The 22021-nt window shown below is 40.6% G+C and overlaps 1 protein-coding gene across 17 annotated transcripts in view; it reads right to left on the reverse strand.

Moving 5' to 3' along the window:
* The window catches only part of RBFOX2 (RNA binding fox-1 homolog 2), a 478104-nt gene that overhangs the window by 78322 nt on the left and 377761 nt on the right, over positions 1 to 22021 (reverse strand). For all 17 annotated transcript variants that reach the window (XM_089692627.1, XM_089692619.1, XM_089692625.1 and 14 more), the window contains exons 3-4: positions 18285 to 18425; positions 15280 to 15333 (exon numbers count right to left, since the gene is read on the reverse strand). In XM_089692627.1, coding sequence (XP_089548753.1) covers positions 15280 to 15333; positions 18285 to 18425 — 195 coding nt within the window. The remainder of the gene's footprint in view (positions 1 to 15279; positions 15334 to 18284; positions 18426 to 22021) is intronic.

Here is a 22021-nt window from a genome sequence, read left to right on the forward strand (position 1 = left end):
TGCAGAGGAAGTGATGTGGCAGACACCAGTCAGCAATATTATATTACCCATACTGCTTTCACAGGGAAATGTAATAAAGCTTTGTCTGTGGAACATTTTGATCTATTCCACATTTTACAGTCTGCTCAATTCTTGCAGAACCTGGAAAGAATCAGGCTGCCACGTATTACATTTGCTTGCTTGACATAACTCCAAATAAGAAAAAGGGAACAGGAGCATCAAGTTAAAACTGTTAACTGTATCCATTTTTACTCCACAGCTGGTTTTAGTTAAGTCTGTTAAAACATACATAAACCTAGTGACTGCTATTGTGGTGTATATAAAGAAAAAAAAAGCATTTGCTCACATTTTTTGACTCGATTTGTCTCAAAAGCTCAAATTGCTAAAAGTTCTGATGAAAGGTCAAAAATTAAACATGCTTAAAGGGAATAAGTATGCACACATCCATGTTTAAAATGTTTAATTATCACAGAAAATTAGGATAAATAAAATTGTAAAGTTTACAAACACTGTACATATACCAAACCATACGTGGCTAGGCAGGCAGGTAAAAATCAACCAATGCAATTTTCTTGTAGACACATCCTTTCATCTACTTGTTTAAAAGTGGAATTACAAAGGCTTGTGATTTGTATGTTGAAGTGTACATCCAGCTAAAACTTTTTTTTTTTTTTTTTTAAAGTTGGCCACACAAAAATCTTTCATTTAGCCTGTGGGCTGAACAAAATGTAAGATTCCTCCATCCATGTCATTGCACAGACGGATGAATCTCCTGCTGTAGCTACTGTATTTGTACAGCCCAAATACAGTCTGTCAAAATACCCAATAATGCCAGAAGGCTTAACATGCAATTATTAAAATTTAGATACTTCTAAAACCAGCAGACAAATATAAATATTAAGCCCGAGTTCAGTGCGGTGAATCCCATGTGTTTCGCACAGGAACTGCACCGCATTCCTCTACAAATCACATGCGATTTGTATGTGGTGCGATTGGAGCCATATATTTTGTATGGCTCTATTCGCACTGCACCCGCACCAAAAACGTGCAGTACTTTTTTTGGTCCGCACTAGAATTGGATCACATGGGTATTCACACCTATGCAATCCGATTCTGCACATCGAACTGCATTTTGCAGACCGCTTTCTCATACACACCCGCAGCGGTTCGCAGGAATAGTGTGAGAGTCTGATGCGGTGCAGAATTCGCACTGAAAACGCTGCGAATTCCGCACATCAGTGTGAACCAGGGCTTAAAATTAAAATACTAGCTTGCCATAAAAAAAAAAATCTGTTCATGAGCTTCCTACAATGGGCTAAAGCCTAGGCAGCCTAGATCAGTTGATCTCTGGCTGTGAGAGGTTATAGGACCATTTAAAATCAGAGTTGGCAGAGAATCGATTTTAAACCAGACAAACCCTGCATGGGAAACCTGGGGAGATAAAAGGATCATGATTGCACTAGTGTGCACTAGTAAGAAAGCACAAATGATGAAACTAGCCATAGGGAGGGATATCAGATTCTGAAAGGTTGGATCTGACCAAGCACAGTACGTATCCAACACTACTAAAGAGAAAACAGAGGTAACATATGATGAGCAAATGCATTTGGCCCAATGTTTTCAAGACATTAACATACAATTATATTAGCTTAAAGTGGATCTTCACCCTCAAAACAAAAAAACTTCCCTCCTGTCCACAAACATATTTTATTTACCTTTTTCTTTTTTTTTTTTTTTAAATCACTTGCCAACCGGCCAACAATTTTACTACTGGCAGGCGGTTTCCTCAGGCATCCAAATGTTCAAACGCACTGTGTGAGCCCCCTGAGGTATCCACATTGCATCCTGGTTATATGGAAATTGGCCAGTGGCTGTGAAAATTGTCTATCAAAGGGTCTTCTACAGTTAATGCCCAGTCAGCTCAACAGAAACAGATTATCATGTGACTGCAGATTCGCAAAAGTAAATGAGGGGCCTAAACTTTTTAAATAAAAAATAGAAAACCCCTAACAGCAATTGGAGTGCAAAACCAAGCTTTTCTGTTTTAGTGAAACTACTTTTTAAGTCAATGAAGAAGTATGCAGATTATGATTATTTCTATCCGGCTTTCCTGATCTGGATGCTTGTTCTGGATCATCTTATTACCAAAGCCTACAGCAGTCTGGTAACTGGCATTTTCAGAACAAGGTAAGAAATGGCAGCCTCGGTTTCTCAGCATAGGCTCCTATGGGGGAGGGGGGGGAACCAAAAAAACATGCACTACAGCTTATTTTATTTTACCAATACTTCAAGTAGCAGGATATGCAGTTTACTTGAATATTTTGTGTTTTGTGCGCTTATTCTATAAAACAGATGTATTGAAGGATGAGCACCCTAGCACCCACAGATGCCTTTGTATCCCAGAAACGTAGCCTTTTTAGAACGGCTTGGTCTTTTACCATAGATTAGTCACAACCACATTCTAGCCAAGAAATAACAGATCATACATTCCTTAATAGGAATTTTCCATAATTTCAGAATGACTTAACTTCTAAACTTCAACAACTTTTGGCTTTAACTCTTACTACAAAAGATGTTGTATAAAATATGAGAGTCAGTGTTGATAAGGTACAATGTATTAAAAACTTGTAAATCTACTTTTTTTTGTCACCAGAAACCAGGGTAAGGCTTCATATGAACAAGTGTGGTTTTAGGCTTCTGGCTTGTGACCATATTTCTGCACCCAGGAGAGAACTGCAGTGCGCAGTCAACAACAGTAATGAATGGCTGCAACGTGTATCCACCATGCTTATGCAAACTCTTGCACCAGCATAAATCTCAAAATGCACAAAAATTGCTTTCTAGATTTTTCACCTGTGCATGAGTTACGCAAGCAGTGTACTGCCATTAGTTACTATGGGCAGCTGTATGCTGCAGCTGTCTCTCCTGGGTGCAGAAATATGCTTGCAGTTTGCGCAAGAAGCATCAAAACTGCCTGTGTATAAGGCCTTAAACTTCCACTAGGGCAGTGCTTCTCAAATAGTGGGGCGCGCCCCCTCCGTCAAGGGGGGCGCGTCGCCGCCCCCCCCTTCCGACAGAAGGGACACTAAGTACAGGGGTGGGCAGAGGGCTGTTCTCTCTTACCTGGCTCCCACGATGATCCATCCAGGAAGCGCTGCTCCTTCCGTCACTCCGGCCACTCCCTCACTCCTGCCGCTCGGCTCCGCCTCCTCACCGGTGATTGGCCACCAGAACTGTAGCTCAGGAAAGGTACACAGGCGGCCAATCACGGGCGAGGAGGCGGAGCCGAGCGGACCCGCGAAAATCGAGTGAGGGAAAAGCTGGTAAGTGTGCAGTGCAGAGGTGCTGCTGCAACCACATATGCTGGCTGCAGCAGCACCATACTGCAACAGGGGTCAGCAAGTGTCATTGGTGTCAGTGGGAGGAATAGTGCCGCATCATTGGTGTCACTGATACCAATGATGGGGCATTATTCCTCCCACTGACACCAATGATGGGGCACTATTCCTCCCACTGACACGATGGGGCACTATTCCCCCCCCCCACTGACACCAACGATGGGGCACTATTCCTCTCCCCACTGACAGGGTACTATTCCTCTCACTGACACCAATGATGGGGCGCTATTCCTCCCACTGACACCAATGATGGGGCGCTATTCCTCCCACTGACACCAATGATGGGGCGCTATTCCTCCCACTGACACGATGGGGCGCTATTCCTCCCCCCCACACCAACGATGGGGCGTTATTCCTCCCACTGACACCAATGATGGGGCGCTATTCCTCCCACTGACACGATGGGGCGCTATTCCTCCCCCCCACACCAACGATGGGGCGTTATTCCTCCCACTGACACCAATGATGGGGCGCTATTCCTCCCACTGACACCAATGATGGGGCGCTATTCCTCCCACTGACACCAATGATGGGGCGCTATTCCTCCCACTGACACCAATGATGGGGCGCTATTCCTCCCACTGACACCAATGATGGGGCGCCAATGATTAGGTCCTAAGTAAATGTTGGTGATCGGTTTGAATTCATTATTATTTATTGATTTTATGTATTTTTTCAGTATCATATGGTTTGACATGTCCAATCAAAAAATGTTTATAGTTTAATTAAGGATTTAATTTTTTTTTTAATTTCTAATGCACTTTAAATCTTTTCTGCTACAGTTAATAAAGCTATTCTTTGTTGTAAATTGATCCACATTTTTCTTTTTTTATTCTCTTATACGTTAATAAGGATACAGTGTTATGCAGAGGTGTACTTATAACAATTTTATAGACAAATGATACTAATTACAGTCGCGCGGGGGGGGCGCGCGAAATGTTTTCTTCTTCCTAGGGGGGGCATGACAGAAAATAATTGAGAAGCACTGCACTAGGGACACCAGTGACAACGGTCTATAAGAAAAATTCCTCTCACTTTGGAAAGACTTCCTGTTGCATCTCTAGAACAGAAAGTTAAATCACTTTACATTTGTGTTGTAGAAGATGCCAAAAATCTGGCTTGTAACTTAGTGCAAACTCCTAAACTACCACCAGGAAATTACATTTTGGGGGGATATGCCATCTGTGTACAGAACGCCATCAGGTAGCTATATTGTATTTTAAAGAATTGTGTTGTGTCCATTAGTTGCTATGCTTAATTTCAAAATAAGTTTCTTAAAATTGCACATTTTCTCAGTTTAAACATTTGATAAGTTTTCTATTTTATACTGTGAATAAAATATGGATTTATAAGATTTGCAAATTATTGCATTCTGTTTTATGTAGATTTTACACATCAATGGAATTGGGGATGTTCAGCAACCTACCCTCATACCTCACAACTTATCGAGAAAGAAAACTGCTGTTGAAGACCGTTAAGGCATGGTCAGAAAAAAGCGACTGACACCTTGCAAGACTGCTTTGAGTGGCAGGTGTTTATGGATGTCACTACCACAGGCACTCAGCTTAATGTAGAAGAGTACTGCTCTGTGGTAATGGCATAAGTGAAGACACAGCAACTGTAAAGAGAATTAAGCAATTCCCTAACCAGAAACCCTGGGTAGACAGGGCAGTGAGGACCTTTGTTAGGGATAGGAATATGGCTTTTAAATCAGGTGACAGAGAGGCATATAGTGTGGCAAGGTGAAGACTAGGAGTAGAGATTAGGGAGGCTAAGCAACAGTATAAACTAAGTGTGTGAGACGGGCCTGGGATGTACTAGTGCTAGAACCATGTGGAAGACTATTCAGTCACCTACATTAAAAAAAAAAAAAAAAAAAAAAAAAAAAAAAAAAGGCAGGTCGACATAGGAGAATGTGTGCCCTCTTTACCGAAGGAAATGAATTACCGTATTTTTCGCTACATAAGTCACACTTTTTTCCCCCCAAAAAAGGGGGGAAAATGTCAGTGCGTCTTATGGAGCGAATATAAAGCGGCCAGTGTGGTATTTCCGCCGCCACCATGTCAGAATACCGGGCAGGCTGCTCAGCTGTTCTCTGCAGCAGGAACTCACCTGTTCCTTGGTCCAGCGCTGTAGTCTTCCAGCGCTGTAGTCTTCCAGCGCCGGCATCTGTGACAGCCGGGTGCCCACTGTGCATGAGCGAGAAGCGCTGCGCTTTGTGAATGGTCCGGTATCTTCTGGGACACATGACAGGTCCCAAAAGACGCTTGTCCATTCACAAAGCGCAGCGCTTCTTGTGCATGCACAGTGCGTACCCGGCTGTCAAATTCAGGTACCCGCTCCCCTTCCCTCCCTAAAGGTCCGCAGTCTCTGGTCCATCTCCTGTACTGTGTCCGCAGTCTCTGGTCCATCTCCTGTACTGTGTCCGCAGTCTCTGGTCCATCTCCTGTACTGTGTCCGCAGTCTCTGGTCCATCTCCTGTACTGTGTCCGCAGTCTCTGGTCCTCCTGTACTGTGTCCGCAGTCTCTGGTCCTCCTGTACTGTGTCCGCAGTCTCTGGTCATCTCTTGTACTGTCTGCAAACCCTGGTCATCTCCTGTACTGTGTCCACAGTGTCTGGTCACTTCCTGTACTATGTCCACAGTCCATTGGTTCAGAATATTTTTTTTCTTGTTTTTCTCCTCTAAAACCTAGGCGCGTCTTATGGTCAGGTGCGTCTTATGGAGCGAAAAATACAGTAGTTTCATGCCTACTTTGAGCATCAAAATATTACTAGGTTCCCTACATTATTGAGGGGGTTGGCCTCTTAAAGTCTCTGCTCACAGTTGCATTTAAGTTTGAAAGTTAACAAGTGAAAATCTGCAGAGTCTGATGATGTCCCAGGGGTTGTTATAATAAAACATGCCTTTCAATTGGCAAATGTCTTTGCGAAAATCTTCAATGTTTTAGAGCAGGAGGTGGTGCCTTCTTGCGTAAAATAATTGATAATTGCTTCAATCCCAAAGTCTAGTACTTCCAGTCTTATCAATTGTCGCCCTGTGGCTCCGATTCTCACTGTAATTAAATGCTTTGAGAAACTAATCTTATATCATATCAAACAATGTATTTCCCTGGCATCGAATGGCCACCAGTTTGCATTTAAGGAAAAATAGATCTACAGAGGATGTGATTGTATTCTGTGTTGTCTTATTTGGGGGAAAAAAAAGGAATAGTTATACTCGCATGTTTTGGTTTTTTTTTTTTTATTGATTTTAGTTCAGCATTTAATACAATTTTGCAAATTAAATCTGTTGCTAAACTGAACTCTTTAGGGTTGAGCACAATGCACTGCAATTGGATTTTGGATTTCCTTGCTGATGAGCAGCAGAGGGTAAAAGTTTGAGATAAATTATGTACTGAAGCTGTCTTACTACAGGGGTGTCGCTAGGATGCATGCTCAGCCTCTTTCCTTTATACACCTCGATGTGGACCCTTAAAATTTTCAGACAACACCATGGTAGAGGGGTAAATAAGGAGTGGTATAGCGCCAGGATATTGAAAATCTAGTTGGTTGGAGAGAACAATTTCCAGTTAAATATAGCGAAGACTAAGGAAATTATTATTGATTTTAATAAAGTATGGGAAATTAGCTATGAGCCGGTGGTGACTGACAGGATGGAGGTTGAGAGGATAGAGGTTGTCCGCTTCCTGGGAATATTAGGGAGGATCTGTCCTGGACAGGGCACATATCCAGTCTGGTGGGCGAGGCTCAGGGACTATACTTTGAGGAAGCTACAGAGGGCAGACTTTTCAGAGTGGGTCCTCAGTTTCTATAAAGGTGCAATTGAAAGTATGTTAACATTTTTCTGTGGCATGGATCATGCACGGTTCATGACAATGCCCTGCAAAGGGTAATATATACAGCACAGATGATTGTAGGAGTTCGCTTACCGAGTATTGAGAAACTGGGGGAGGTGCCTCTGGAGAGCGATTAATATTTTGAAAGATATTTCACATCTTGAAATAGTCTGTATATGTTGCTACCTTCTGGTAGATGTTATAGACATTCTTTCCTCCATCTGTACGGCTCTTGAATGCTTGAGGTGTTTTGGAATAGACTGATTGGCATTATGTATTTATTATGGTATACGTGTTTTCATTTAAGTGTTAGGTGTGGATTTTTTTTTTCTAATGTGCGGAAGCTACAACTAGGTTTAATTTTGTAGTTGTATTTTTCTCATTCAGAATCAGAGAATTTATTTTACAAGTCCTGTCTTCCACCATGGCAGATGAACTTTTAGCTTGAAGAGGCCGAAAGTGTGCTGATCGGTACCCTCGTAATCCATTCACAATCCCAGCAGCATATAAGCAAATTCTTTAAATTAAAAAAAGAAATGACTTTTAGGAACATTTTAACTGTTTTCTCAGGATAAAGTTAGACTGGAACTGGGACCGGTGGCTTGTATACGTTTTAATGTTATGTGGCGCAGGATGCACCTTTTTCCTTTTTAATCTGTAGGGGCATACAGTGGTGTTCTTGCTTTATGCTGTGCAGAACCCTCCCTTTCATTTGTTGCGCTTGCATATCCCACATTCATCCTCAATACCCATCTATCATGCCTATTAGGCAGCCACCTGTCCCCATCACATCACTGTATCACAGTATAGAGTGCTTATGTGCTCAGTGATTATGTGTCTTTTCCTACATTACCACCTGTCTTGGAATGATCTTAGGGCCATATTGTCTGCTTGTGCTGCCCTGTGCCTTTGTGGTCTAGCACTGATATTTATCAGCACTGTCCATTTCCCCTTTACTCTCTGGAATAACTTTGTGAGGACATTAGCTTTGTTTTCGCTCTGCAAGCTAAGGGCCTTATCTTGGTGACCAAATATACAGTTGATGGGCAGTTGTTCCCTTGTTCTAAAGCCAAGGCCAATTTAATGTTTTATTGCCTTTCATTATTCTGTGGCATTGTTTGACTGCAGGGCCAGAGGAGTGGCCTTTTTTTTGTGGGGATCCCTATGGTGGTTTAAGCTCCACCCTCGACACTATGCTTCAGCAGGGACAGGGAAGCTGGTCAAGAGTTGATGGGAAGATGGATGGAGCCAAATACAGGACAATCTTAGAAGAAAACCTGTTAAGAGTCTGCAAAAGACTTGATTGGGGCAGAGGTTCACCTTCCAGCAGAACAATGACCCTAAACATACAGCCAGAGCTACAATGGAATGGTTTAGATCAAAGCATATCCATGTGTTAGAATGGCCCAGACAAAGTCCAGACCCAAATCCAATTGAGAATGTGTGGCAGGACTCTCCATCCAATCTGACAGAGCTTGAGCTATTATGCAAAGAAGAATGGGCAAAAAGAGTCACTCTCCAGATGTAAAAAGCTGGTAGAGGACATACCCAAAAAGACATGCAGCTGTAATTGCAGCAAAAGGTGGTTTTACAAAGTATTGACTTAGGGGGGCAGAATACAAATGCATGCCACACTTCAGATATTTGTAAAAAAAAAAAAAATTGAAAAACATTTATCAATTTCTTTTCACTTCACAATTATGTGTCACTTTGTGTTGGTCTATCACATAATATCTAATAATATATTTGTTTTTGGTTGAAAAAGTATTCGTACCCCTTGAAATTTTTCACATTTTGACATTTTACAAGGCACTGTATTTGTTCTAGTACACTGTATTTCCCTGGGTATAGACTGCAAGGATACCTCTGTGCCCCCACTGACCCCTCTTAGGAGCACCAACCCTTTGGTAGGAATTTGGTGAGTTTTGGATAGTTTTCCTGTCATTAAGTTCCCCCCCCCCTTTTTTTCCCCGGGACTCTGGCCAATGATCCCAGTTCTGATAGTAACCACTCTTAGTTTCCACCTTCACCTCTTCTACCCCTCTTTTCTTATTCCCCTTTCCGCCTTTTCTTTTTGTCTTCTCCTCCCCTCTTTTTCCTAACACCAGACATAACATCCAGGGGACCTAAGCCAACACCATTCAAGATCTGTTCCTACAGTGGTAATGGGCTCTACAAAATAATCTAAATGGGGTCAAATCCTGTGTTCTCTGCATAAATCCAAAGTTGACTTTCTGTTATGACCAAACTCTTCCTTCTTTCTCATCGATACTATAAGACATGGTTTCATAGGACTTTTCCTTCTTCTAGGACTAGGGGAGTCTCCATTGCCATCCATAAACATCTCTCCATTCCCCCTTTGGACCATGTCACTGACCCTAAGGGACGCCATCTGTTTTTCAAGTTCACTATGTGGCTGAACCTTCATGGGAGCCAATGTGTATAAACCGAACCAAAACCAGGTCTTGGCTGTTACTCAATACCTCCACCTTCTTGCAGAAGATACAACTATAGTAGGGGTCAACTTCAATCTGGTTTTGGAACTTCACCTTGATTCTTCCTCTCAGCGCACATGCACCATACAGCCAATTAAATTCACTTAAACAACTATGACCACCACCTAATTGATCTTTGGCAGACCCTGTACCTTACTGATTATACCCACTTCTCTTCGGCCCACCAGTCTTACAGTTGGGACTATTTTTTTCCAACCACTATGTTCTGGAATGGAAGCTCTCAGTGGATCTGATCCTTTGTGTGGTCTGACCACTCCCCCTAATTCCTTACCATGTCCTCAAGCCGTGCAATCCAAATGGATTTGGTGCCTAAATGAGAATTTGCTAGCAGTCCCAACCTGTAATCAAGCAGTAGTAGATACGATCCATATCTGTATTGTATGTGAAAATTGCTGATGCAACTGCTTCCAACTCCAGATTGTATTGCGGTCCATTATTCCTGGTTCTCTTAAATGCATCAAGGGGGGCATTCTACGACACTTCCTAACAGTGGCTCTAGCAGTTATCCAGCACCACTGGAAATCAACGCAGACCCCAACGCTTCTTGGATGGGCGTGAACTGGGCACCTATGACCAATGCCATCAAACCAGGCAACCTTGTTTTTGGAGGAATAACTCCCGATATTAGTTCCTCTTAAACAATATATCAGTGATGAAGAGACCTTCTAATACACAGATTATCACATCTATATGCAATTCCTGTATTTCTTTACCTATACAGTAGGCGAATGATATCTCGTTTGACTTTGCTGTACTCTAGCACAGTGTTTCTCAACCTTTTTTCAGTCAAGGCACCCTTTAAAATCATGGACAGTCCCAAGGCACCCCATTCTAAAATGGGGTGCCTCAAGACTGTCCCTAATTTTAAAAGGGCACCTCATTCTAAAACGTGAAAAACTATTCTAATAGTTTTACATAATGCAGTAACATCCACACATGTAGGACACCCAACATTAGAAGCAATTTGTTGTTCCAAAGCAAATACACTTTTGCATACTGGTACTGAGTAGTAAACCAATGTTTCTCTTCTCCCTCTTTTTCTAGATCACTGAGCTAATGTGATCCCAGCACTGATGGAGAGGGGCAGGGTAGGGTCAAACTAGGATGCTGTGCAGGCAGCTAACATCCTTATCAACTGATTATGTCAATGGTTGTCAGGACGCTGGCGTCTAGAAAATCGTAATGGTGCACAATGAAAACCTCTGGCTTTGTGTAATTAAAATGCAGGCTTAGATGAATCAGAGTGACTTGAAACCTGTGTAATGTGAGTTTATTACTTGGATGGTGGGAATAAAAAGATTTAAAAGGTAAAGCACTATGTCTTCTATTTCTTCCCGCATGCGGAGTAACACAAGGAGAGGATAATTAGGAGGTCTGGGATAACAAAAGGAGTGTGTAATCCCTGAGGGGACAATCAGCCACCAGAGGATACATCCATTACTCCTAAAGGAAGGATCTCCCAATTTTACCAGCAAAAGTATATGTCCAGCAGGTTCCAGGGAAAGTGAACTGAAAGCATGTATAGCCTAATTGCAGGCATCAAAGGAGGTGAGCGCACATCTTCACTATTTGAAGGATTCATAAAAGTCACAAATTGAAGAACAACAAGCACCAAGTCACTATATATAAACAATTGTTTATTCAATGGGACTATTATTTTGATGATATTTGGATTCATACTAATCACTACTAATTATGAGCATTTGGTTATTTTTATTTATGGGGGATCATTTAAATGCGTTTTAGTTGAGGGTTATTAGTTGGTTTATTATTTTTATTATATTAAATGAGGGTATTATGAATATAAATGAAATTGAGGGTATTAGTAAGTACATCATGTCACTAATAGATGATTTATGAGCACTTGGTAAAATATTTTTTTTAGAGGAGTATTTCATGTGGAATTATTTTGATATTTATTTGGAGGAGATTGATTAGTTGTAATTATTTATTTAAATATGTTTTGGTATTTATACACTTTTATTAGTTATTTGTATCATAATTTGAATTAATTTAATGGTAATAATTTAATTATTATTTATTGAGAAGTATTTAGGAGCGCAACATATATTTGTAAAATGCAGGCTTGTTCCACCCTCTGGCTTGTATACATTTTTTCTTTAACAATTTCACTTGAGCGGAAAATCGCACAAAACGTGCGAAAACACGCAAGTCGCGCATTTCTATTCTTTTCTGAGAACAGAAAAAAAAGGCACCAAAAACAAATCTGCCCAATTTGAGCTACAAAAGTAGCTCTAAAACTTTTTTGAGCTTCAGGCATTCTGCTTCAGGCAACTTGGAGTGGAGATGTGAACCAGCTCCATAGAGTAATGTTGATTTTTTTTTTTCTTCCTCCCTGAGCATTTTGGAGCTTCAAGCTACAAAACACTCAGGTGTGAATGGGGCCTAAAAGTAGATTTTTTTTTTAATTTGCAGTTTAAACCTAGCTGTGAGATACCTAGAAACAATATGTGCCACATATTCAAAAACAATTTTTTGGAAGATAAAGAAACTAAAATTTGGACTTCTACCACAGAAAGGACTGTAGTTCTAAAATTATTATAAGTGGTTATTGGTTACCTGTCCACACTCATCCACTGACTTAAAGTAGTTCTAAAGGTGTTTTTATTTTACCGTACTGCATTCTATGCAGTGGGTTGTCAAGCCACATTGTGCGTCTTATGCATGAGTGCCCCTATAACACTCATGAAGTTCATTTTAGCATCTGAATTCCCAGGAGATCTCCCATACACCTGTGCACACAGACTCTGGTGCAGCTGTGCATATTTACCAATCAACAGCTAGGTTTTACTGTCCAAGCTTTGGTTATATTAGGACTTTAGAGCATTCACACTTGTGGTTCTACTCCATCTATATCCCATTACCTTGTGCCCATGGTTGTCATTTCCACAAATACAAGACTCAGTTGATGCCCACAACAGCAAAAGTACAGGATGTTTGTCCTTCCTTTTTCCCTAGACTGAGGTTGTTTGCAACAAGACACGGAAACTGCTTGTTATCCCTAGGTATATAGCTTTAAATTAGAAAAACTTGACAGCCACCACATATACAGTTATTGCGGTTACAGTGACCAGGCACTGACCTCAGAGTGGAGGAAGCTAGCAACATGTGATCCAAGGTCCACGTATGGTAATGTCATGAAAAGGGTGGTAGGGCACCTAATGGTACTTAAAGTGGTTGTAAAGGCTCAAGGTTTTTTTACCTTCATGCATGCTATGCATGAAGGTAAAAAAACATGTGTGAAGCAGTGCCTCCAGCCCCCTCAATACTTACCTGAGCCTCATCACAATCCAGCGATGTGAACGACAGCCTCGTCTGTTCCAGGTCTCTACCTGCTCCTTGGGAGAGACAGCAAGCGGGAGCCATTGGCAGTCACAGCCAGTCAGCCAATGAGGAGAGAGGGGGTGGGGCCAAGTCACAGCTCAGTGTGTAAATGGACACATGGAGCAGTGGGTGCTCCCATAACAAACTGCTTGTTGTGGGAGCAACTGACAGAACGGAGGGGCCAGGAGACTCTGCGGGGGACCCGAGAAGAGGATCCAGGCTGCTTTGTGGAAAAGCACTACACACAGCAGGTAAGTATAGACAATTTTTTTTAAAGGAAAAAAACAAAAATGACCTTTAGAACCTCTAAGTATTACAACCCAGTTTGAACACAAATGGTGCTTAGCGTATTTCCACTTTTGCAGACAAATGTTAGAAATCCCCACTATGATTTTTTTTCCCCTTTCACATAGCAGATCTAGAAATAAAAAAAAAAATAAAAAAAAAAATCATACCTTTCTAGTGGTTTCCTTGGAAAGGTTTATACATAGGACTCTTGGCAGCTTCTATTTGAAATAACTTCCAATGTGCAATCAGGGACTTTCACTTATTTTTTAAGTGCATTAACATACAATGTACCACCCAAGTCTTGATCTTTAATCCATTTTTAGAACAGACCGTGTGCACACCTTGTTCACAACTAATAATAAAGATAATAAAGATTTGCCAGAACAGTACAGTGTGGTAAACATAAAACCACTGGTCCAGTTCTTAACATTACATAGACAGGCTTCTTTAAGGTTTTTCAGCAAGCATAAACCGGTAAGGAGCAATTTTTCACTTTTATTTTTATATATGTTGGTCGTGTGGTCCTATTCACAAAGACTTTTAGTGGTTTCTAAGAAGGTGGTAACATGGCTGACTTAGAACTTCTGGTCAGTCTCAAGTGTCTCCCACAGACATGCAGTCAACAATTCCTAAATAACAGTGCAGGAAGGTGGTTTCTAAATTTTAACACTTTTCTGGAAGTTCATATCAGCTATAGACTCTGTCCTGACACAGTAGAGACAGGGTTACGTTTTGGTAAACATTACTTCACCCCCCCATCCCCCCTAAACACTGCAAAGCAGAGAGGCAAGTAAGGATTTTTAAGCATGTAAAAAAGTAGTTAAAAAGGTAACCAGCACTTTTTTTTTAAAACCACTTGGCAATCGCGCTAAAATGACAGCTACAGGGTCATTGTCCAGTTCTGGGAGGGCGTCATGTGACTTCCTCCCAGAACGTGCCCTCTTGCTCGGCCCCGGCGATGTCATAGCTGATCATGTGATGTGGTAAAAGGCCAATCAAGGTGGCCTTTTACCACGTGACCAGCTGTGTCCAATGACACAGCAGATCACCGGGTAAATGCAGTTGCTGGTTATCGGCTGCACTTTCCTCACTCTGTCACAAATTTTTTGCTCTTTTTTGGTTTATAGCACAAAAAATAAAATACCCAGTGGCAATTAAATACCACCAACAGAAAGTTCTATTTGTGTGAACAAAAGAAAAAGAAAAAATTAAATATGGGTACAATGTTGCATGACCACACAATTGTCATTCAAAGTGGGACAGTGCTCAAAGCTGAAAATTGGCCTGGGCATGAAGGGGGTATAAGTGCCAGTAGGCAAGTGGTTAAAAAAAAAAAAACAACACAAACATGTTATACATACCTGCTCTGTGTAATGGTTTTGCACAAAGCAGCCCTGATCCTCTTCTCAGGTCCTCTGCCGGCACTCCTGGCTCCACTATTTGGGGGAACTCGTGTGTACTCATTCCTGAGCCACCTCTATGTGTCTAAGTTCTATTTAGAACCACTTTAAGTTATCCTGTGTTAGTGTGAACATATAACAGATATAAAACAGGTGTTATCCCAAATTGCCTACAAAAGTGGGAATACACTTTTGTCCAATAGGACAATATTTTACTAGTTTTGACCTCTCAGAACAGAACACTTAACATTGAGCTTTTGAGATTTATATAAATATAAAAAAAATACAGGAAATGTTATCTTCAGGCAAAAAAAGGAAAAGAAAAATCTCATGATTCAGTGGTCAATCTAAACAAAGCATTTTACCAATTCACTATTGAAATAAGGCTGGGCTATGCCCCTATGACCATCCAGACAACTCGAGAGATCTGAACCCATTTTTGCGGTTCAGTTAAAAATTGGAGATTGGTAAAAAAATAATGAAAGTTTGGCCTACCTTGGATCCTCTCTCATTAAATATGATTTCTACGTCGAGAATTTTGCCAAATTGCTAAAACAGAAAAATTCAATTAATGAATTGATGGAAATACCTGCAAATGGCTAAGAGATGTAATAAGGTTTAAATTTTTCTTTAAGCAATATTTTTGCTGTTTTAACAGCAACTAGAGAACATTTTTATGTACAGAGCGTAATGCAACAGCCAGGGGATCAGCTGCTTTCAGCATTGCTACTAATAAGGAAGTCAAACAGAAATGGTAGGATTAACCAGGTATTTACTGATCGATTGAATGATGGAACAACTTCTGTAACAAGGCACAAAACACCCTTTTAAAGAAATACACAAGAAAAATTTTGGAATTACAACACACGAGGATACCGATATTCTGAATTCTTATTTAAATGTACATGTGATATCAGTTATGCTGGAAGTCCTTGTTACAATCTGACTGCATCATTTCCTTCAAATTGAAAACTTCTACCATAGATTGTATGCCCCTTGAGGGCTAGGGACTGATGTGAATGTACAATATATGTCGCTATACAAGTACCTGTATATATATATATATATAGTGTGTGTGTGATTGCCTATCAGTTCACACTTCACAGCTGTTGGTAAAGTTGGCCAAACATTTACAAGTTCTAGTACAATCTCTTAGATTTACCAACACACTTTCTGGGGCAATTTGAACATTTTTTTACATACATGTTGCAATATGCAGATTTTGCTACAAAATTACTTCGAACCCCCAAACATATTTTCTGGCCCTGCAGAATAAAAAGGACGGCAGTTGCAATGTTTGTCACATAATGTTTGCACGGCCTTTTATCAAATGCACATTCGCATTTTTATTTTTTAAGCATTGATCACTGTACTGGTGTCACTGGGGTTGTCAGTGACACCAAGTTAGTTCTCCCCCAGTATCAGAATGTCCGCTGCAGTCCCGCTAAAAGTCACTGATCGCAGCCATTACTAGTAGAAAAGAAATAAAAAAATCCCAGTATCTATACCGCCATATAACTTTCATGTAAACCAATTTACACCTATACGGATTTTTTGTTCATAGCAAAAACATGTCGCAGAATACATTTGGCCTAAATTTATGACAAAATTTGATTTAATTTTTTTTACTGGACATGTTTAATTGCAAAAGAAAGCTCTATTCGTGCGAAAAAAGATGTAAATTTCATTTGGGTGCAGCATTGCATGACAGCACAATTGTCAGTAAAGTAACGCAACGCCGTAACACAAAAAATGGTCTGGTCAAGAAGGGGGGGGGGGGGGTAATCCTCAGGAGGGCAAGTGGTTAACCTGCAAACAGATGTGCATTTGTATTTTTTAATCATGAATTAGGGGTCCTATAATTATTGCTCTCAATCCAAAGTTTGCAGCGATACCTCACATGTGAGGTGCAATCACCTTTTACAAATGCATGCTGGTCCCACATGCATGTCTGCATTTGTGTGTATGCGCAGGGAGACTGTAGTGCAAAAGTAAAAGCACCCCTCTTTTTTTCTCCATTTAAACTTTATAGGTATCACAAAGGGGCAGTGATGGCTACTCTTTAAGGAGGCATCAGGGGTCTATTAGACCCCCAGATATTTCTCCTGCCGTTCCAAACAGCTGCTCAAACACAGATCATGTTTGATCAACTGTTTGTCCGGCTACAGCAGCCAGGAAATGATGGCTTTGGAAACCTTAAGCTACCTGGACCATTTGTCAGAGGAGGTGGGGGAACATAACTGATGGCAGCGGTCCTGACCGCTTACCATGGTTCTGGGCTCTGCAGTAGAATGGGAAAACCACTGCAGTTGGCAGTAAAAGGGGGGTTGTTGCTTAGCAGTGTAAAAGTGACTGGGCGGCTTTATATCATTTTTACATGAAAGCCAATTGGAAACACAACAGGATCATGGTTGAAGAAAGAAAATCCCAGTTTTACTTTCACTTTGAAATGGTTCACCAGTATTTACATTAAAAAAAAAAAAAAAAACAGTCTGGCTGCTAGTGTAATCCAGCAGCAAAGGGGAAAGGTCATGTATTGTTGCCAGAAGGCAGTGTCGCTCACTGTATGTAATGCAGTTACAGCTAACGCTACTACAATCTATTTCTATTACTGAGCAGTCTGGCTTCTGGAGCTGTTGTAATAATTTGTGTGGGTTACCTTGTCCTAAGCTACCTAAAAGTGAAAAAGAATTCCAAGTTCTTCAAACACAAGTTTTAAGTGGGAAACTTTAAAACAATTCTTCAGAATGTGTATGGCTACAGACGAGGGTACTTTCAAATTATTTTAGATTTTCAAGATCTGAGCAACTGGTGAGGAAAAGTGCATGTAAAACCAGAAACATTACAAATGTATTGTACAGTCTGAGTTCAGAGCAAAGCATGTTGAAGTCTAAAGATACAGTAAAAGTAACTGATGATAATTCTAAAAGATGCATAGGCCAATAAAATATTCAAAATGGATTTTATACAAGAAAAAAAAGAAAATACATTTATCATCAGTGTAACTACTGAGAAGGAGCAGGGGCATGGCTTTCCTCCGATGTGTGCATCTATGGAACCATAAAGCTCAGCACAGAACACAACAGAAGAATGCATTCACAGGTGCCTCTTAAGCACCCGGCTTGCTACTAGAGGCACCCAAAGGGGAGGAGGTGCCTATTGAACTAGTGAGGAATGCTTAGAAGGAAAGCAATATTTCTATGCAATATCATAACATTTTGAATTTAATTTGACTAAAATGGAAGTGAAATGCGTTTACCAATACAAACTAGACTTCATACCCCCAAAAAACATAGCATTTGACAACCATGGAATACTCATTATTGGTTTCTCATACACCCCATCACTAAGGCCCCAGTCACACTTGTGGATGGGACCATTAGCGATTAGATGAGGGAGACCCAGTTTTTTTTTTTTTTTTTTTTTAGGGTTCTGTGATGACAAGTGTAGAAAGACAACATTACAATAGTGAAAACATAGATATAGCTAAACTGACTCACCCCAAACATCTGACGGAGATCAGGGTCTCTAAAGCGAAATGGTATATTGGAAACATGAAGTCTTTTAGGGGTTGGTTTGGTTTCCGTGCTTTCAGTGCTCTGGGTTTGTGGTTGTTGCCCTTCTGTCTGAGATCCATCTGTCTGTACGCAGAAAAATCAAAAAAAAAGTACAGCATTTAGCAAAGACTAAAAATTTCATAGGTTACCAAAATTGAGTTGAAATATGCACCTGAACATTTATATATCTGAACACTTAAAATTACTAGAATATCCACATTCATGTAAGTCTATTAGTCTGCATTAATAGATCCCTGATTTGTCAATCATTATTCAACAGTGTTTTTTTGGTTTTTGTTTTCTAAAAAAAAAAACAAAAAAAAAACAAAAACAAAAACAGTAATAAAAACCCAACTCCAGCTAAATCTAAAGTGGAACTTTATAACAACTTGGGAAAAAAAAAAAAGTTCTTTTGCAGGGAACAAACATTCCACAATAATTATGCTACCAAAAATAGTGTGTGCAGTAAATTGCCTCTGGTATAGATCCTGTTTCTTCTTGCTGCCATTTTGCTGAAGCCCAGGGCTCCAGAGCACCAGTAAATCTTTAGGCTGTACATTTTCAGCACAGTACTCAACGATAGAAAGCAACTGAGCATGTGCAGAGCAGGATGAGCATTATTTGAATATTGTTTCCTACTAAATAAAGGCCTAAATTAACCAAGTGCGGTTTTATTTCTTACTAATGAATGAAAAAAGGAAACCTAAAGAATGCCACTGCTGACTTCTAAAGACTGGTTGAATGGCTGTCATACTAGTTCACCAGCTTCAGTACTTTTGAATCATTGACCCCAAAAATGTATAACTACAAAAAGTTTTTTTTTTTATTACCTTAACACGTTCTCTACAGCAAGGTAAAAAAAAAAAAAAAAAAAAACCCACAAAAAAAAAAAAACACACACCACACAAAGAAAACTCCCCAAAAACAAAAATGTCATTGCTCAGCTTCCCTCCCTTTTATACTTACCTGAGCCCTATCTCAATCCAGCGATGTGTACGAGAGCAGTGTCTGGCTGCACTGCTGTCAATGAAAGCCAATGAGGAGGAAGTGATGGATGTGAGCCGAGCCGAGCCACAAAGAGAGCGGGCCTGCACAAGTGCCCCCATAGCAAGTGGATTGCTATGAGGGCACTGGACAGCAGGGAGGAGCCAGGAACACTGGTGGCTGCCCCAAAAAGGAGGATCGGGGCTGCTCTGAGAAAAACCATTGCAGACCAGGTAAGTATAATGTATCAGTTATTTGGAAGAAAAAAAAAAAAAAAAAAAGGTTTACAATCACTTTAAGCACTATTCTCTCATTCCTTTCCGTTATTGAAATGTACCAATGTAAAAAGGAGAGGTCTTGTGCTCATATTCAACATTTCCAAACACCTTTCATACAAAAAAAAGGGTAGAATATTCCATATTAACCACTTCAGCCTCAAGCCATTTCTGACATGGTTTACATTCTAAAATCAGCATTTTTTTTGCCAGAAAATGTCTTAGAACCCCCCCCCCCCAACATTTTTTTTTTTTAAAGCAGAGGTCCTAGAGTTAAAATTGGTGGGGTTTTTTTTTTTTTTTAGGTCCCATGGTATTTTCGCAGCGGTTTTTCAAACTTAATTTTTGGGGAAAAAACAAACATAACTAAATTTTTTTGTAAAATATAAAAAGAGGTTACGCCGAGTAAAAAGATACAAAACATGTCATGCTTTAAAAGTGCACATGCCCGTGCAACAGCGATAAACTATGTAAATTTAACTATTCATAGACAACACTTTAAATGTAAAGTGGTAACCTGTAAAGGCTTTTACACAGGAAGTCTAGTGCTAGAATTACTGCCCATAGTTGGACAATTAAAGTGATACCTCGCATGTGTGGGACGATCAGTGCGTGCATTCACCTTTGCACAGGCACGGGCACTATTTTTTATTTTATTTTTTTTACACTGTTACTTTAAAAAAAAAAAATTTTATTGCTCTCACAAGGAATGTAAACATCCCGTGACCACAATAGACAAGTGACAGGTATTTTTATGTGAGATCTGGGGTCAATGAGACCCCAAATCCCTCCTTTGCATTTGAAAACATTCAGAACACCAAGATCTGTGTTTTTGAATGCTTTCAAATTTTTTGGTGGTGCCGAAAGTTTCCGAGTAAACCCGAAGTGACGTTAGGTCATCACTTCCGGTTTACAATATAGGAGACCTGACCAAAGCAGATTCCAAGAAAGAGGCAGGAAGTAGGGGGAGGTATTGAACATTTACCTACTCACCTCTCTGCCGGTCTCCATCACCACCAGGGACTAGAGAGAAGAGAAACCAGCATAATGAGCACTGACTAGGTGCTAGTCGGGGAAAGGAGTGTCGGGCTCTCTTAACACTCAGTAGAAGTTCATCTGCTGAGCAAGTAAATGAGGCGCCTGCCCCAATGAGAAAGAAAAAACCCCCAAAAAAAACAGAAAAAAACAAACATTCTACTTGGGTGCTCCGTAAAAGGGCATGCTGAGCAGCCAAATAAAGCTCCAGTGTCCGCTCCATTAACCACTTGCCCTCCAGAGGATTTACCCCCCTTCCTGACCAGGCCATTTTTATGTGATACAGCACTGAGTTATTTTAACTAATTGCACAGTCATGCAACGCTGCACCCAAATGAAATGTCCTTTCCCCCCCCCCCCAACAAACAGAGCTATCTTTTGGTGGTATTTGATTACCTCTGCAATTTTTATTTTTTTGCGCTATAAACGCTATAAAACAAAAAAAGACCGACCGAAAAAAAAAAATGCATTCTGCGACGTCTGCTAAAAAAAAATCCCAATACATGTAAATTCATTGGTTTTGTGTGAAACTTATAGCGTCTACAAATGGCGTATATATACACTGGGGTTTTATTTATTTATTATACTAGTAATGGTGGCAACCAGCAACTTATAGCAGGACTGCGGCAGGCACTCTGACACTGGGGGGAAACTAACTGCCATTGACATCCCAATGACACCAATACAGTGATCAGAGCTAATAAAAAGCACTGACACTGTACTAATGACATTGGGCAGGAAGGGGTCAACATCTGGGGCAAAGGATTAACTGTGTGCAGTTTTGCTGTGTGTTTTACTAGGGAAACATGCTGCTTTGTATTGCTCTGCTATGTTGGTGCTGACAGAGGAGAGATCTATGTTTACACACAGACCTCTCCCGTTTCACTGTTTCTTGGCGTTGTCGGCAGGGAATCTCCAGCCGGGACCCGATTATCGACATCTGTAGCCACCAATGACGGGGCAGGTAGGGTGGTGCGCGCACCCCCTACCTGGAAATGTGAAATCACACACATCTCTCACACACGTGATTTTATGCAGCCCTGCCGCAGTAGTTCAGCTATATGGGCGGCGGGGTACAGGTTAATGACGTTCACCCTTTAAAATAAATAAATGCACTTTTTTTTGCAGGTAAAACGTCCTTTTTTTGCCTAGAAAGCATTGGACCAGTGATCAGCAGATCGTTGGGGTAATGTATGGCTCTTAGAGACTGTCAGTGTAATCTGTCCATACATCATACAGGAAGGCAATTTCATACTGACAGGAAGACTCAATGAACTATAGGGGTGCTCAACAGTTCCGTGGTAGTTCACTGAGAACTACAAGCCAACATCCGCAATGGATGTCAGTATTTGTAGTTGACTCATTTACAGAACCCTCATAGCTGTG

The sequence above is a fragment of the Staurois parvus genome, unplaced genomic scaffold (assembly GCF_062004578.1).
Source record: "Staurois parvus isolate SC_StPar_1 unplaced genomic scaffold, SC_StPar_1.0 ptg000597l, whole genome shotgun sequence".
Classification (NCBI taxonomy): Eukaryota; Metazoa; Chordata; class Amphibia; order Anura; family Ranidae; genus Staurois; species Staurois parvus.